At 45.7% G+C, this 18,437-nt stretch overlaps 1 protein-coding gene across 1 annotated transcript in view; it reads right to left on the reverse strand.

The window, feature by feature from the left end:
- The window catches only part of ABCC2 (ATP binding cassette subfamily C member 2), a 61,702-nt gene that overhangs the window by 2,546 nt on the left and 40,719 nt on the right, over nucleotides 1–18,437 (reverse strand). Inside the window, exons 20-30 of the mRNA XM_023206400.2 lie at nucleotides 15,892–16,018; nucleotides 15,472–15,607; nucleotides 14,497–14,716; nucleotides 14,196–14,350; nucleotides 11,300–11,455; nucleotides 9,554–9,753; nucleotides 7,285–7,411; nucleotides 5,648–5,749; nucleotides 5,084–5,227; nucleotides 3,751–3,909; nucleotides 2,381–2,547 (exon numbers count right to left, since the gene is read on the reverse strand). Coding sequence (XP_023062168.2) covers nucleotides 2,381–2,547; nucleotides 3,751–3,909; nucleotides 5,084–5,227; nucleotides 5,648–5,749; nucleotides 7,285–7,411; nucleotides 9,554–9,753; nucleotides 11,300–11,455; nucleotides 14,196–14,350; nucleotides 14,497–14,716; nucleotides 15,472–15,607; nucleotides 15,892–16,018 — 1,693 coding nt within the window. The remainder of the gene's footprint in view (nucleotides 1–2,380; nucleotides 2,548–3,750; nucleotides 3,910–5,083; nucleotides 5,228–5,647; nucleotides 5,750–7,284; nucleotides 7,412–9,553; nucleotides 9,754–11,299; nucleotides 11,456–14,195; nucleotides 14,351–14,496; nucleotides 14,717–15,471; nucleotides 15,608–15,891; nucleotides 16,019–18,437) is intronic.

Genomic DNA, 18,437 nt, shown 5'->3' on the forward strand with positions numbered 1-18,437 from the left:
AAAATATTAAAAAAAAAAAAAAAGAAAGATGGCATGATTTTTGTTTTTATAAACCAGAAATGTCAAGGCCTCCCATTGCACCCTACCATAGCATCCCACATGTCCCCTCTGTAGCACAGACTGTACTGGCATTTACTGTCACACATCTGTCTTCATTATGCTGTAAGCGCTAGGAAGTCTGGGTTGTGTCTCTCTTTGCCTCTGTGTTTTCAGTACCTGGCACATAGTAGGTGTTATTACTGTTTTGTTTTGTTTTGAGACGGAGTTTTGCTCTTGTCGCCCAGGCTGGAGTGCAATGGTGCAATCTCAGCTCACTGCAACCTCTGCCTCCCGGGTTCAAGCAATTCTCCTGCCTCCGCCTCCCAAGGGATTACAGGCATGTGCCACCATGCCCAGCTAATTTTGTATTTTTAGTAGAGATGGGATGTCTCCATGTTGGTCAGGCTGGTCTCAAACTCCCGACATCAGGTGATCCACCTGCGTCGGCCTCCCAAAGTGCTGGGATTACAGGCATGAGCTGGTGTTACTACATTTTTGCTGACTGAATGTTTGAATGATCTTTTACACTGGCCTAAAGACCTACTTGAGTCCTGCTAGTTGCTAGATCTGTTGTGGAGGGAAAGGAAACTGCTGAAGCTCTCTACCAGGGCTTGTTCCCTGGGGCTACACACTGAAATCACCTGGGTCCCTGATTCAATTGGTCTGGGCTACAGTTTAGGCACTGGGAGTTTTAAAGCTTCCTGGGCGATTTTAGCTTGCAGCCTAGTTAATCACAAAACTCTAGGCAGTGCTTCTCAAGTGTAATGTGCACACAAATCACCTGGGAATCTTGCTAAAATGCAGATTCAGGTGAGTAGGTCTACACTCTGAGATTCTGCATGTGCAGCAAGCTCCCAGGTGAAGCCAGAGCAGCTGGTCCATGAATCAGTTACTGAGCCCTCCCTTCCTTCCTGAGCTTCAACTTGCAAATGGCCTATTCCCTGCCAACACCACTGAGGCACCTGGGACAGGAGCAAGACCTGTCCATGAGTAGTGGGCTTTGGCTGAGGGTAGAACTTCAGTGTATGCAAGGAAAAACAAAAATGTTACAGGAAAAATGCCAGGTCAACTTATTAATGGACAGGCAAACATAGTGAAGGCCAGAAGTGAACTGTCAACTATGTAAAAATGTAAAAAAACCTGTCAACTATGTAAAAAAAGGTAAAAATAACTGAAAGCCAAGAGAGTCTTTTGTTGATTTCAGATGTTTCAGCAGTGCCTAAGGACTTTACAGACGTCACGTTCCCTGTCATCCGCATGCTCTTTAGATCAGTCGTTTTTAAACTGGGATGCGCTTAACAGCCTTGTGGGGATCCTTTAAAACTCCCCAAGTCCAGTCTAACCTCATACAGTTAAATCAGACTCTAGGGTTGGACCAGGCAGCCAGACTATTTTCATCCTGATTGTGCACAGCTGGGAGCCTCTGCTTTCTGTGGTTCTCCACAACTGTGGGATGTGTAAGCTCACATTGTGTAATATCATATGAGGATTACATTTAATAACAAAGGTTTTCTTTCTCTCTCTTTTTTTTTTTTTTTTTGAGATGGAGTCTCGCTCTGTCTCCCAGGCTGGAATGCAGTGGTGCGATCTTGGCTCACTGCAACCTCTGCCTCCCAGGTTCAAGCAATTCTCTGCCTCAGCCTCCTGAGAAGCTGAGATTACAGGTGCCCGCCACCACACCCAGTTAATTTTTTGTATTTTTAGTAGAGATGGGGTTTCACCATCTTGGCCAGGCTGGTCTTGAAATCCTGACCTCACGATCCACCGGCCTCAGCCTCCCAAAGTGCTGGGATTACAGGCATGAGCCACTGCGCCCGGCCAATAACAAAGGTTTTCAAGAGTTATTTTATTATTATTATTATTTTTTAGACAGAGTCTTGCTCTGTTGCCCAGGCTGGAGTGTAGTGGCACAATCTTGGCTCACTGCAACCTCCACCTCCTGGGTTTAAGCGATTCTCCTGCCTCAGCCTCCTGAGTAGCTTGGGACTACAGGTGCCCACCACCATGCCCGGCTACTTTTTGTATTTTTAGTAGAGACAGGGTTTCACCATGTTGACCAGGCTGGTCTCCAACTCCTGACGTCAGGTGATCTACCTGCCTCAGCCTCCCAGAGTGCTGGGACTACAGGCGTGAGCCACTGTGCCTGGCCAGTTTTCAAGAGTTTTGAAGCACTTTCACATCCATTTTATCTTGTGAAGTTTACAACAGGTTCATTTTACACTTTAGGAATCAGACCTGGATGAAAATTCTATGCCCGGCATCACCTAACATGAGGAACACGAGGAGTGGCCCCCTCACATCCTCTCACTGCCTGCAGGGGCAGCAGGCTATGGAACATTACCTCAGGTTGCCACCGGCCTCTGTCACTTCGTGGGATAACCCAAGTTGCAGGTTGGCCACAAAAGACTTGAGGTGAGCCAGCTCCAGGGCCTTCCAAATCTCCTCATCTGAGTAGTTGTTGAAAGGGTCGAGATTCATCCTCAGGCTTCCAGAGAACAGGATGGGGTCCTGCAAGTGAGGGGACAAGGGGGCTGTTGGGGCTTATGCCAGAAAAGAACCTCGGAGTTCCTCGGGACTGGGAGATGGCGGATAGGACTGGCCTGAGGTGGATTCCTGAGGCAGGAAGCTGGTTTGTGGTTCAGCTTCCGCAAGGTTTTCCCTCCTCAGGCTCGGAGTGGCTACCAGCCAGGGGCTAGGCACAGGGTTAAGAGAAGTCCTCGGTTTATTTTTTGCTTTTGAGACCGAGTTTCACTCTGTTGCCCAGACTGGAGTGCAGTGGCACGAACACGACTCACTACAGCCTTGACGTCCTTAGCTCAGGTGATCCTCCCACCTCAGCCTCCTGAGCAGCTGGGACCACAGGCACGCACCACAATGCCTGGCTGATTTTTTAAATTTTTTGTAGAGATGGATTATTGCCATGTTGCCTAGGCTGATCTTGAACTCTTGGGGTCCAGTGATTTGCCTGCCTCGGCCTCCCAAACTCAAACTCCTGGTTTCAAGGTAGAGGGATCAGAAGAGGGTAGAGGAAACAATAGTACAGCCGCATGAGTAGAAGGTGTCACGCTTTTGAAGAGGCTGGAGAAAAGACTATCGAGCTGAGCAAACACCAGACAGACCAAAGCTACCCCTAGAGGAACTGGGCTGCCGTGGGCGGAGGGGGAAAGTTCTCCTGAGGGACCGCGCGCTGCAGAGGAGCCTAGAGGCCCCGCGGCGATCCTTATCTGGCAGGATCCGGAGAGGAAGCCGAGGGGAAATCTTTCCTGCTGATGCACGAAGCGTTCCGCTTGCTGGCAGAAACCTGCAGCAAATTCCCTCCTCTACCTTTTAACCATAGCAACTGGGAAGTATAAAGCTTAATGGCTTCAAGCTTCCGCGGCAAAATTGCTAATGCTGATTGCAGAAGTCTTGCAAACCGTCGTGGGCTATAGCAACACTAAATAATCATCTGCTCTGCTTGACTTCTGTTGTGTTGCTGCCACCTAGTGGTCAGATACAGGCAGCCACAAATGCATATTACCAAACATTTCAAAACTTAAGTTCTGGAAACCTGGAAACGACGTTTCCATCCCAGGGAACTAGCTCAGGTATCCGGAGTAGACTGCGGAATTGACAGGGCTGACTGAATAGACATCAAGAAGAAGCTGCATATGTTTCCTGTAAAACAAGCTGCTCCCCACGGCATGTGCCCGAGTAAGTTCTAGAACTCACCTGGGGGATGATGGTCAGCTTCTCTCGGAGGTCGTGGAGCCCAATGGAAGCAATATCTACTCCATCAATGATGATCTGACCACCGGCAGCCTCTAAGATTCTGAAGAGGCAGTTTGTGAGGGATGACTTTCCAGCTCCTGTCCTGCCCACCACACCAATCTGTGAATATAGTTCCCTTACACATTAGTTCCACATGTAATTCTTGTGGAGAAGTTATTTAGCCAGGGCATTCACAGTCACAGGAGGTAAGAGGCAGTGATTGGCTACTCCATCTCTAAGATACTAAACTGATTTTGGTTTTGGTGAGGAAAAAAGTACCCGGATGTCAGAAAAAGATGTCAAAAATCATTGTTTGCTGAGAACTATAGTCACTGTTTGAAATGGACTCTCTTGGCAGCTGTTGTTACAATTATTATTGGAACTTATAGATAAAAACAAAATCCTTGTTTAGGCCAGGCACGGTCGCTCATGCCTGTAATCCCAGCACTTTGGGAGGCCAAGGCGGGCAGATCACCTGAGGCCAGGAGTTCAAGACCAGCCTGGTCAACATAGTGAAACCCCATCTCTACTAAAAATACAAAAAAAAATTAGCCAGGCATGGTGGCGTGCACATGTAGTCCCAGCTACTTGGGAGTCTGAGTAGGAAAATCACTTGAACCCAGGAAGCAGAGGTTGCAGTGAGCCAAGATTGCACCATTACACTCCAGCCTGGGTAATAGAGTGAGACTCCATCTCAAAAAATAAATGAATAAATAAGTGAATAAATAAATAAAAAAAATAAAAATAAAGAAAAAAGAAAAATCCTTGCGAAGAAGGGAAAGATTAGGTCTGCCACCAGCTGAGAGCCAGACTCTGATCTGGACTTCAGCGTCCTTGCTCATCAGACCCCAAGTCCTTGGAGAACAACAGCACCTAAGGAGGGTGCCTGACTTTGAAGACTGGGAGGAGAACTGGGCCATTCTCCTTTCAGGGACAACCCTCCACACTGCTATTCTCAACAGTTCCTTCACCAGGCCTGGATGCCCCCTTGTTTCCTTCCTGACTTCCTCTCTGCATACTGTGAACCTTACAGGAAAGGGGCCCCGGTCAGCTGGCTAGGAGGCAGGGAGGAGCTGAGCAGAAGGCCCCGACAGCTGCAGTAAGTCTGTGTGATTCCTGGCTGCTATCCTTCCCTCTGATACTGTGTCCCCACACCTCCCCAGGGCAGAGGAAGTGCCCTGACCCTCTCCCTCCACCCAAAGGATGAAGGCTTAGGGCCCAGCTGCTCTCCACTCTGTCCAATTGCTGTTTGATCACAAGGCCTCCCATCCAGGCCTTGCTTCACTCCACCTACCTTCTCCATGCTACCGATGTCACAAGTGATCCCTCTGAGGACCAGATCCAGCTCAGGTCGGTACCGCACTTGGTAGTTGTTAAACTGGATCTTGCCTTTGCTGGGCCAATCTGGCGGAGGCCTCTTATCAGTCACCCAGGGTGCCTGGCAAGGAGACAAGATGAGAAGTAAGTTTTAGAAGGTGGCAACTCAGCCGAACAGTCTGCCCATGACTCGTGTCATAGAACAGGAGAAGGGTAGCAGTGTCCCAGCTACCTAATGGCCTCTGCATTTGATAGAATGAACTGGACTTGTACTTTGGAAAGTTCCTATCTTATTCAGTTAAAGAAAAATACACCACAAGCTTGTGCTGTAGATCTCCGTGGTATGTTCCAAGACTTGACATCCCCTAAACCATTTCCTATTCTAAGCTTGAAGAAATTAGGTCCTTTGAGTTAGAGGAAAGGAAACTTTAGGGACCCATTATGGGCCCATGTGAAATATGGAGAAATTCTAAAGATGCACCCTCGAAGGAGTTGCATGTTGTTTTTGCCTTGTCCCTGGATTTTTCCAGTTCCTCCTTACCTCATTTTCCACTTTTGTGTACTCAGTTATTCGCTCAGCTGCCACAATGTTGGTCTCTATTTCTGATGTCATCCTCACCAGCCAGTTCAGGGTTTGTGTGATCTACAGAAAAACCAGAAGACTGAAAATCATCATAGGCACAAAACTCAACTCAACCACTCAAACCACAAGGACAATCCAGTGCTAACTTTGTACCCAGCACTGTGCTGGGCTCTGCAAGGGAGTAAGGAAAAGCGTAAGAAAGACAATCCTTGCCTCCTTGGGGAAGGAATTAAGAGCAGTGCATCGAATGGCTGCAGAACAACTAGGTGCTCACGCAAAGGGCAATGTGAGTGTCTAGTGGTTTGGGCTAAAGCTGGAATTGGAGAGTCTGGCAATGGGTGGAGTGGGAGCAGAGGTCAGGCCTCCTGCCTGTATGCCTAGTGTTCTTTGTGAATCAGAGAAAGGCATGATCCAGGCCAGGGAATCTGTAGATTACTCAGATGCAAACTTCTCTCAGGAAAAGACTCAGGAGTTTGCATATATGCACAGGGAGTTTTTGTTGAGCAAATGGTGGTTAGAGAAAGGGAGCCATAGATAGCAGAGGACAGAATCATGGGGACTCAGAGTATCCACTTTGTGTAGATTGAAGCATATGTAATTGCTGGTATTTGAGTCATTTTGTTTTGGTTCAATATAATAGTTTCCTATTTGCCTTGCCTGTCCTGGGCTAAAAGCCTAGAAGTAGGGGAATGAAAGGGCAGTGACACAAGGAACTAAGTAACTGCAGTCTCTTGCCTCCCTAGTAGCTGGGATTACAGGTATCCGCCACCACGCCTGGCTAATTTTTGTATTTTTAGTAGAGATGGGGTTTCACCATGTTGGCCAGCCTGGTCTCAAACTCCTGACCTCAAGTGATCCACCTGCCTCAGCCTCCCAAAGTGCTGGGATTGCAGGTGTGAGCCACTGCGCTCCACTAGCCTTATTAACCTCTAATGAAGACAGCACTATTATATAAAGCCCACATATAACTATGCAAATCTCTTTGAACTAAAAAAAATTAGTTCAAAATGATGGTCAGATGACTCATTTATAACAAATATTGATTGAATAGTTACGGTAGTGCCAGCCACTGTCTTAGGTGCTAGAAAAGAATCATGCCTGCCATGTATCCCCTAGTCATGCTGGGGATGCTGCAGTGAGACACATTCTATAGTTTTATCAGACTCTATGTTCTTTATTAGAATTACCTCCAATTATTCTACCATCTAAGAAAAATAAACACAGGAGGAATTATTTGTTCAAAAAGGCTTTCTGATTACTGCTACATTCTAGAGAAGAAAGTTATGTATTCTCTCTTTTAACTAGAACCAAGCAAAGAGGCAGACAGAGAACAATTAGATTGAAACATATGAAATTGCCTTCTTAAGCCCTAAGGTCAACATTTATGTCCAGTTTTCTAGATGGCATTCATGTCTACTTAGGAAGAGTAAAGAGTATGTCCATGGGTAAAAGATGGAGCCAGGGTTTGAACCTCAGTCTCCCTTAGTCCCTCTGGGTTTAAGAAGGAATCAAGAGCACAGACTCCACAGTATACATCAGGCTTAATTTAAGAATAAGCGCACTAACGAAACCAAACTCTCAACCTTCAAACTCACATTGAGTGCATTGGACAGAACAAAGCCAACAGTGTCCCCACTTAGGGTATCTCTATAGATAACCATCAACAAGGCTGAAAAGAAGACGATCAGGTTCCCAACCAGCTCTAGGCGAATTGCTAGCCACCTGTGGGGCAACAGAACAAGAGAGTGGGTGTCATTGATCACGTTCTCATCTTAACCAGCAACCTTGGCTTTCACAGAACATTCTCAGAGGGTTTGACTCGATCAGGCTGCACTCTTAGGCGATGCTTCAATTTGACTTAGAAACAACATGTTTTCCTAAAAGCCTATTGATATTATTTTTAAGAAAACAAATTGCATTTTAAAGATCCTAGAGGGCTTTGCTGAACTAAGGGAATCCTACAGTGCAATGTCCACCAAACTCACCAAATCATAAGAATCACCTAGGGCAACTGTTAGTATACAATGTTATAAATTCACGTGGAAAATTTCTGGACCCCTTCCTTTAAGATTCTGATTTCAGGGCGTCTAGGATGGGATTCAAGAATATGCATTTTTTCTGTTTGTTTTTGTTTTATGAGACAAGGTCTTGCTCTGTCACCAAGGCTAGAGTGCAGTGGTGTGATCATGGCTCACTACAGCCTCGACCTCTGGGGCTCAAGCCATCCTCCCACCTCAACCTCCCAAATAGCTGGAACTATAAGTGCACACCACCGAACCCAGCTAATTTTGTGTGTGTGTGTGTGTGTGTGTTTTCTGTAGAGCCTGGATTTCATCATGTTGTCCAGGCTGGTCTTGAACTCCTGGGCTCAGGTGATCTGCTTATCTCAGTCTCCCAAAGTGCTGGAATTACAGGTATGAGCCATTGCTCCCAGCCAAGAATCTGCATTTTAAATGAATGCTCCAAATGACTTCTTTTGATCAGGCTGGGGAAGCAATGCTGTAGTGAATCCATATGTAAGATTAAAAAGTAAGCACCACAGGAAGGGTCAACGTGCCCTGTTTGATTTCAGCATTTGTAAAAGGGGAAGAAGAAGCTGAGGGTGAAAGGAAGTTAGGTGCGAGTTGGCCACAGGTATATACACTGGGATTTCATAGAGAACTGAAGAGAACATGTGTATAGACACAGTTTATAAAAATGGACTTTCCCAGGCCGGGCGTGGTGGCTCACGCCTGTAATCCCAGCACTGTGGGAGGCCGAGGCAGGCAAATCACCTGAGGTAGAGAGTTCAAGACCAGCCTGACCAACATGGAGAAACCGCATCTCTACTAAAAATAAAAAAAAAATTAACTGGGCATGGTGGTGCATGCCTGTAATCCCAGCTACTTGGGAGGCTGAGGCAGGAGAATTGCTTGAACCCAGGAGGCAGAGGTTGTGGTGAGCTGAGATTGCACCACTGGACTCCAGCCTAGGCAACAAGAGGGAAACTCCAAAAAAAAAAAAAAAAAAAAAAAAAAGGACTTTCCCAAAGAAAATGTATTTAAATGTCCGCACCAATAATTCCAGCATGTCTATGAATAAATATGATATGTACTTTACAGTGAAGGTCTAGTAAGATTTACTTATATGCTTTTTCCTTCTTGGAAAGTCTCTAAGAAATAAAATATCTTTACAATCAAACTTCTGACCTTTCCATATTCCAAATAATACTGAGCATCTTTAGCGCCTCAAAACACTTTGGAAGCCACTCAAGAATTTTTCTTCCTGAAAAAGATCTTCCTCTTTCCAGGACATACTGCTTGCCAGGGCTTAAGGATACTGGAGAATAATGCTCACCCTGTTCACAGGACAGACGCTTCTCTTTCTGTCATCAATGGTCTTCCCTAAAAACTTCCAACTCTCCTCTCTCCAACCTCCACTGCCTTCACTATCCAGAAAGAGTGTCATGACTATGGAGAATCTCACATCCGTTCTCAGAAAAGTAAACAGAGGATGTTCAGTTCACCCAAAACTTGTTTGGTAGTGGGTTACAAAACGCTCACAAGTGTCATTTGACTTCCACCATGAGACAGGTGGAACCCTGTGAGATAGGGTGTGTTCTGGCCATTACAAAAACAAAGAAATGGAGATTTTCCTTAGAGAGGTCAAGGCAATTCACCCAGCTTGGTAAACAGCAGAGCTGGCATGGGGACCCAGTCTCTGACTCCAAAGCTCATGCTTTCTTCTCTCCGCTTCCACAGCATGACAGTGTGTGTGGCCAGAGTGAATTTCACACCACTAGCCATGCCTGCCCTCCCACAGCTAATGTCAAACATGTAGAACCCCAAAGCACACACATGGGTAAATACCCAGGGGAAGCCTCACCTGTTGGAGGTGATCCAGGAAAAGACACATTTCTGGTTGGTGTCAATCCTCACCTCATTTTGTTTCAGAAATCGCTGCTGGTGCTCAAAGGCACGGATAACCGGCAAACCTGACACAGTCTCGCTGAAGTGAGAGTAGATTGGGGACCTGGTGACAGAGTCCAGACGCCTCAGCTGGCGGGAGCTAGACACATACAATATCTGGACACAAAAAGTAAAGAATCAGCCAGTCCCACAGTCATAAGGCATCCGCCATCTCCCTCCTTTCTGGCCAGCGTTCTTCCCCTTGACAACCCAGCGTTCTTCCCCTTGACAGCCACAGCTTACGTCTGAACAAGACAAAAGCCTGCCGTGCCATGTCTGGCAGCAGAACATGATGAGAGAGGCTCCGAGGAGGAGACCAATGAGAAGACTGGGGTTGGTGGGGAACAGAGGGGGGTGAACATGAGGAGACCACACCGCAGCCTCAGAGCTTTGAGTCTCCAAACCTCCTGAGGAGTTCCGTCAGCCTAACCCATATCCCCCAGATCTATGGATCTCGTCCATGGGACAGTTTCTGTACTCATTAGAGAAAAGGATTTTGTAAAGGCAGCAGGGCCCGTGAGGATGGGCAGGAAATGGCTAGAAAAAGGCATGCCTAGGTTTGGGGAAAAATGGAAGAATCTGTTCAGGTAAGTGACCAAAACTGTGCCTCAGTGGTGTATGAAGGTACAGAGAATTCTGGAGGTATGCAGAGTGCTGAGGGGGTAAGAACTGGAACAGGGTGGAATCCAATGCAGGAAGAACCCTGTGGCCTGAGGGCAAGGGGGAGTGGAATGGGTCCGTGCTGCTACTAGATTCTGTGAGGATTTGTTGAAACCTGGGAAGAGTGGGGCATTGGAGAGTCGGGATGCAAAATGTTATACACGGACGTACAGATGTCCCCTCCAATAACCCTGTTTCTTGTTTGTTGGTTTGTTATTAACAGTTAAAAGGCCACTATAGTGACAGTGTGCCTGAGGAACTGCACACGGACACGGCAGGAGCCGCCAATCGCAGGCCACAAGGCCACAGGCCCCTGACCACAATGTCTTCAGAATTGTTTCCCCAGGCAAACAGTTCACCACAAAAGCAGCTGGTGGGACCAGAGTTCCCCCAGAGCCTCCCCTTCCCGCATCCATTTTCTTATGGGAATAGGGTTCCTTCCACTCATTCCAGTTTCCCTGTTTTGCTTTCAAGGTACACATTCCCTCGAAGAATACGCTGGAATTGAGCCTAAACTACCCACAGACACCCCAGTGAAACTAGAACTTTGCCGAAGTAAAAAGGTAGACCCAGCTGCTGCTGAGAGATATCTCCAAGCAGCTATGCCTGTCCAAAGTCAACCAAGGAAGCACCATAGCATGGCTCTTCTGGAACCGACCTAATCGTCATGGGGGATCTTATGGAGCTACAAGACTGTGTCCAGAGCCAATCTCAAAGTAGTCTTGGATCCAAACATAGATCTGTCCCACCTAAGCTTCCAGGGAGTGGGAGGTGGGCAGCAGTTAGGGTGACATTTGCCATGAATGGTGCACCCACTGATGCTCTCACTTCAGCTTCAGACAGTGGCCTGTGGGCTCCTGGGTATGCCAATGTATGACTAAACGGCAAAGATGCTGAGGGGAGGAGTGAAGGACTAGCAATGATCCAAAGAAGATTCTCAGGAAAGAGGCCGGGCTTTTGTAAATAGAGAGGAAGGATGACTTAGCCAAATTTCCAAACCTACCTGAACAGATACATAAATAATGCCAAGAGGAATGATGATGATGGTGAAGACAGGTGTGGCCATGCAGATCATGACAAGGGTGCTGATTATCCCCAAGAAGCATGTAACCCAGCTGCGCATGGACTGAGGCAGGGTGTCATCCACCGTGGAAATATCCTAGGAAAACAATTAGGAGAGCTACACCATCATCGAGGTCTTCCTAAGATAGTTTACATCTTCCGTGTCCTAGCAAGGGATCTGTTGGATTCTGTTTGTTCCCAGTACTCCTTCATGTAATCATTTCATTGTGTCCATTTGCAATAGGCTGCACTGCTCACCCCAATAACCAATTTCATTTCCATAATTTCTTCATTTAGGCCGGGCACGGTGGCTCACACCTGTAATCCCAGCACTTTGCGAGGCCAAGGCAGGTGGATCACCTGAGATCGGGAGTTCAAGACCAGCCTGACCAACATGGTGAAACTCCGTCTCTACTAAAAATACAAAAATTAGCTGGGCATGGTGGCATGAGCCTGTAATCCCAGTTACTCAGGAAGCTGAGGCAGGAAAATCACTTGAACCTGGGAGGTGGAGGTTGCAGTGAGCCAAGATCATGCCACTGCACTCCAGCCTGGGTGACAGAGTGAGACTTCGTATCAAAAAATATATATATATATATTCATTTATAAAAATCCCTCCAAACAGATGATGGCAGTCATCCTTTACCTTTTTCAACAGATTTGGTAAAGGTTTTCATGCTTCTCAGTGAAATTCCCACTTGTCAGATTTACTAAACCATTCACAATCATTGTAAGCTAATAGAGCCTTACAGGTAAATTCTTCTCCCATAACCAAGCCAATTCAATTATTCTAACTTTACACAGGTCCTAATTCCATTGAGTACCTAGAACAGAGCCTGGCACATAAGAGGCATTTGATAAACATTTGCTTGGAGGCTCTGGTCATCAGGCCCTGCCACCCACTCTTGACTGATACTCAGGAAGTTGTTTCCTCTGCCAAGCACAGAGGACCAAGGGGAAGGGAGCTGGGGTTGAACGTGAACCTGCCTGGACAATGTTCTAACCAAGGAACCCAGTGGGAACAGATGTGTCTTACTGCCATGTTGCCTTCAAGTCATGTAGAATAAATGAACAAATAAGAAAATGAATCAATGGATGGATGGTTTGGAGAACACTCAAGAAGCTTGGTTTATATTTTGGGTTGCCTTTGCCTAAATTTCTGATGATTATATTGATTCTATGATTAGTAATATGTGAGTACCAAAGTGAGTTTAAGTTATCTCTGGAATTTCTCAAACTGGATCAGGGATAACGGTCTTCCAAGAAAGCTCTGAATCAGGATGACTCCTGAGTCTAACCTACCTTTCCCAAAGTCCTATCAGAATGCAAATAACTATACCCACAGTTGGCAGAGAAAAGAAATCCTTACCAGTTATCAGTTCTATGCAGATTACTTTTGACCTTTACCCGGCACAGAGTCTCCATCTTTTCTTCCTCCACTCCATCTCCTCTTAACTCAGCCATCAATCCCAGAGGCCCCTTGATCAGACTCCCCTTAATAGGTCTGAGCCACCTCCCCTACAAAACTTACCATAATTAATGACAGTTTCCTTTTTCATGCAAAAGCAGTCTTTAAACTTTGACTGTTGCCTAAGTAACTCGCAGAAAACCTCTGTGTTCTCTTTCCCAGAAGATTATATATGTTACAACATGGGGAAAACTGTGATCTTTGTAAAATTACTACGAGAAATTTCTCACCCAAAATGGAGTGTTCTTTTAGGTTCGTGTAAGGAGCAGAAAGGCCATTGAAGTTGTCTCTAGTGACATCATGCCCACTGTTTCTGCCCCAGAGGAAGGTGACACAGGGGGACCAGTTAACGGCCCACTTTTGAAGTGTTTACTGTGTCCCCAGAATCTGGCTGTGGACTGTGAGCTATACTTTCTGTCTGCCCCAAGGCCAACAAACAAGAGTCCCGAGCTGCTCCATAAGCAGAGGGCTAAAAACTGTGCTGGTGATAGTTACTTGTCATTCAGAATTGCCTGATCTCTGCCTCTATTCCTGAATTCCCATCTCAGATACACTAAAAAATCAATGAGTCGGGTCTGGCCCATGGCAGAGAGACATCTATGATCTTCACATTCACTGAGTGCCCCGGTGCCCAGTACAGTACTTGGCTCATAGAAAGTGCTCAATCAAGGTTGCTGAATGAATGAGTGAATGAATGCCAAGGGTTCCAGGATCTGGGGTAGATGGAAACAATATCTGAGAACTTCTTAAAATCACCGATGGCTCTATTCCGTAGTCCAGACCAAATTTACTCATTCTTAAAGCATTCTAGATAGAAATTTCAGGAATGGAGGCAGAGGCCAAGCAAAGGGTTATCCTACTATCTCTTGGATTTCCTGTCCCAGGCAGTGACAGTGCTTTTATTTATGTTCTTTCCTCTGCAGAATAACCCCTCTCACCCTGCTCTACTGCCATCCCTGCCCCCAACCCTCGCGATCTCCCTGGCTAGCTTCTATGACTTAAGTTTCACCTTTTCTGACATTTCCTACCTTTATCACTCAGGCTGGGCTAGTGCCTTTTTTCCTTTGTACTCCCAGACCACTTTTCTACACACTGTTGTTACTGGTTTTACTATATTCTATTATAATCCTTCACTTCCTTGGTTGTCTTCTTCACTAGATGCTGAGCTACTTGAAGGGTCAGAGATGTTCATCCCTGAATCACCACGATCCTTGGGAGCTCACAGCAAGTACTCAAGAAACACCTGCATGTTGAGTGGACAAAAGAACTGGAACTGAACAGTGTTGTCTGGGGGGACATGATAATTCCTCCCTGTCAGGAAGATCCTCAGTATATAAACATACCACCTGACAGTCCTTGAGATACTTACACCGGCAAACCTGTTCACAATCCGGCCTGTGGGTGTTGTGTCAAAAAATCTCATGGGTGCTCGAAGGATATTGTTGAGGAGTTGCTTGTGCAAGATATTTGATGCATGGACGAAACCAAAGGCACTCCAGAAATGTGCTATGAACACAAATATACCTAGAAATGGAAGCAGTTTTGTCAGCACCATGCACAGGAATCCCTGATGACTTGTGCCCAGGACATAATGGCAAATGCATTCCTGAGTCCAGGAAAAGTACAGGGTCCAGACAGATTCTGTAAGATGTCATAGCCATCAGACATACCTTGCGCTAATCCCAGAGCTCCGTAGACTCCAAGTCTCATGTCCCTCTGAGATGCTGGATAGTTGGTGCTATTGAAGATTTTAGAGTCACTGGTCCAAGCACTGAGCCAGAGGTTGGATCCAATAAAAGCCACAGAATTCATCACAAACGCAAGGATGATGAAGAATATTGAAAAAAATCCTATTGCTTGTAGGTACTCCAGGTAGATGGAGAACTTTACCTGCAAAGTCCCCACCTCAATATTAGTAGAACTCCCTAATGGTTTTTGATAAGGAATCACCTAGAATGCCAACCACAAGGAGAAGTGGAGGCCCCTGGGAGCATGGGTAGCAGGTAGCAAAATTTGGTAGTCTGTGGTCACCATTTCTGCACTGTGCCAGGAAGAATAGAACAATGCTGAAATACAATGCAGGGTAAATAATCATAAGAGCTAAAGGCATTTAAGAGAAGAAGATATAAAACAGATTGGGACAAGCCAGACATGGTAGCATGCCCCTGTAGTCCCAGCTACTCAGAAGGCTGGTGTGGGAGGATCTCTTGAGCCCCGGGGTTTCAGTCCAGCCTGGGCAACATAGTGAGACCCTGTCTCTAAAATAAACACACAAACAAAAAATCAGAGTAGAACAGATGATGGGATTCTACTGCCGACCTTGCAATTTGTGGTTAAATTTCATTAATTTGAATTATGTGCTCTAGGTCTGAGTTTTCCTGTTCCTCCACACATCAGAATGGAATCAAACACTCATGAAGTGTGGGATGAGGACATTCACAGGAAACATGGCATTCTTTATGGAAATATGACTTGGTAGAAAGCCCACAGCCTCTGCTAACATGTTAATAATGAATCTGAAAATTTGCAAAGGACAGAGGACATATTGCTCCTGTAAGTATGCGTTCAATTTCCACTTAACGTTAAAAATTTTGGGTTCTGAACCTTATAACACCTCAAATGCTACTTTTTTGTGTGGTGTTCACCTTTCCAGTTTCTACGAATTCCTTCTTAATTAGTTTTTGTCCTTTCACTAGTTCTTCATCTTCCTTCAGGCTATTCACATTCCGAGTTTTCAAGGAGTTTTTCAGGGACTTCAGATGCCTGCCACTGGACCTAGAACTGAGAGAGGGAAGCTTCCTTGAGCATGCAGGTGATTCCCAAGGGTCTTCTTGCAAGCAGATGTCATAGTCGCTCAGCTGGCATCAAAGCGCATTTCAGGGCAGATGACCAGGGGAAACTGACACAACCCCGGTTTTTCACCATCCCCGCTCACACAAGAAACAAAGGAAGAGCTTGGAGTGTCCATGGTGTTAACCCTCACAGGAAAAGCCCAGGAAGAAAAAGAAAAAGATCAAGTGGAAACATGGAGCTGACGAGGGCTGCCAGCTGAATAGATGGCCAACCTGCGGCTGAGCGTTCGACGAAAGCTGTTCTCTCTTCTCATGGTTATGGAGGCTGCATCTTCAGGGATCTCTTCCATACTGGATATCAGCCCAGCGTCATCGTCTTCTTCTTCACTGCCATCATGGACTAGGGAGACACACTAGAGGTTAGGGAAAGAGCTGCATAGAGCCCCGTCAGTCCTATGAACAAGGAGAGAGAAGCCTTCTCTGATCTTGCTGGTTTCAGCAAGGGATCCCAGATGTACGTACGGGACGGAATACTTTACTCCATAAATCCTCCATAAATAGTTATTACTACATATTAAGAAATATCAGGATAAATGAGAGATGAATTAATATTCCACTGGAAGAGAAAATAGTCACAATGGAGAAGAAAATTCCTAGAAATGCCCAGGTTCCTTTGGAGGAAGAAAGAGTTTTAAGGATTATGGTAGACATATAGAAGAGTCACATTCTCAGAATTGACTAATGAAGTGATTGTAAATTGAAAATACTCATCTTGGAGGAGCATGGTGGCTCACACCTGTAATCCCAGCCCTTTGGGAGGCCAAGGTGGGAGGATCACTTCAGCCCAGGAGTTTGAGACCACCTTGGACACCATAGGGAAACTCTATGTCTACAAAAAAATTTAAAAATTAGCAGGGTGTGGTGGTGCATGCCTGTGGTCCCAGCTACTTGGGAGGCTGAGGTGGGAGGATCACTTGAACATAGGAGGTTGAAGGTGAACCATGATTGTGCCAATGTACTCCAGCCTGGGTAACAGACAGAGACTCTCTCAAAAAAGAAAAGAACAGAAAAGAAAATGTTCATCTTGAAATTCAAATAATTTAACAAACTTATATTAATTTAAAGCACTTAAAAGACATACCCTGAAAATAAAATAAAATAGAAGACATAGTGTGGGCATCAGTGGGGATGGCAGAATAGGAACCTCCAGATATCTACTCCTCCATAAAAGCAATAAGAATAATGACCAAAAAATGGTCAAAGTCAACTTTTTCAGAGCTCTGAAATTAACCAAAGGCTTGCAACAATCCCAGGAGCATTTGTTTTTTTGAAGAGCTGACACTCAGTAATAACAGTAAGCTTGGTGGCAGTTTAACTTACCCTATTTCTGTCCCCCTCTCCTTGGCTGCTACAGCCTAGAAAACTAACAGCCATACAATCCTAGTAGCCATGAAAACCAGCAGCCTAGCAGCCACTGGAGGGGGCAGAGTGGGTTCAGAATGCTCCCAAAAGCCCCATCCCTGGAGAACTGACATTATCTCACCTATCTGGAATTCCCTGAAAACCCTCATTTACAGGGCCTATTTGACCTAACGCTGAGCTAGCTCAAACAATCAGCAGCAATTATTTAACATCACAGCAGCTGCCTGAGGTGGTGATAACACTTCGGGCAAGTAAGAAGCTCACCAAAAACTTAAAAGGAAAAGCTGGAGAATAAGATGCTCACAGGGTCTTTGATCTCTCTGATATATTCCCAGCAATCTAGAATGCCACGTACACATGCAGAGCTGTGCACATGTCCAGGAAAGATGGAAGTGCATCTTTCACTAATCTCTCACTTCTGGCTGACCATGTGGCTCTGCATAAGCAGGAAGTGAAGGCTAAGGCAGAGATGTAAATTGCTGGAGTGCTGAAGACATGTTTCCCATCACCCACAACACACACACAGAGCCTCTCAGCAAAGGCTGAGACATTTGTTTCCAAGCATTTAAGGAAGTCTCTGTCTAATCACTAGCTGACCACTAAGCCAACCAAACAGAGACCTCAGTGGTCACACATGACAATGACAAAGAATACATACTTAACAGAATTAGTTCAGGAAATGAAACAAATAGGAAGAACAACCACAACAAACAGCAATGACAAAGATTGCCAAACCACTGGAAACTAGGTGAGAGGCCTTGAACAGATTATTGCCTAGCACCTTAAGAAAGAACTAATCCTGCTGACACCTTGATCTTGCCCTTCCAGCCTCCAGAAATGTGTGGCCATTCAGTTTGTGATGTGTTGTTAAGGCAGCTAATTAGGAAACTCATACACAGAACCAATCTCAGTGCAGCTCACCTTGCCCCCCTGCCCTTCTCTTCATTCCACCAAGTCCCAGATCCCAGGGCCAACGCAGCAGCATCCTAGGCTCTGGAGCTTACAAAACTGCTCAGAAATGTTGTCTCAGTGTTCACCAGAAAAAGGGCTTATGGGAATGTTTTGCAAACTATTCTTTGTACATTAAAGACAGGATTCTTCAAAGGAAAAGGGGTTTATAACAGAATCCAGAAACTCAGATCCGGGCTAATCAGAAAAAAATGTTTACCATTAGCATAGGACAACTGCCCAATTTTCTTACAGTAACCATGGTGATGTGGTTGAGCAATAACTCAGGAAACTCTAGCAGTAGACACTGTTCTTTCCTTGGGACCTTCACTCCCCACTCCAGGCAGGTGCTTTTTGTTTTCTCCAGGCTACTATCTGGAGCACATAAAGGTTGATGCAAAGCTTTCAATCGCTCCTTTCTGCTGTTCCCTGATACTCCTGCCCCACTC

The sequence above is a fragment of the Piliocolobus tephrosceles genome, chromosome 9, assembly GCF_002776525.5.
Source record: "Piliocolobus tephrosceles isolate RC106 chromosome 9, ASM277652v3, whole genome shotgun sequence".
Lineage (NCBI taxonomy): Eukaryota > Metazoa > Chordata > Mammalia > Primates > Cercopithecidae > Piliocolobus > Piliocolobus tephrosceles.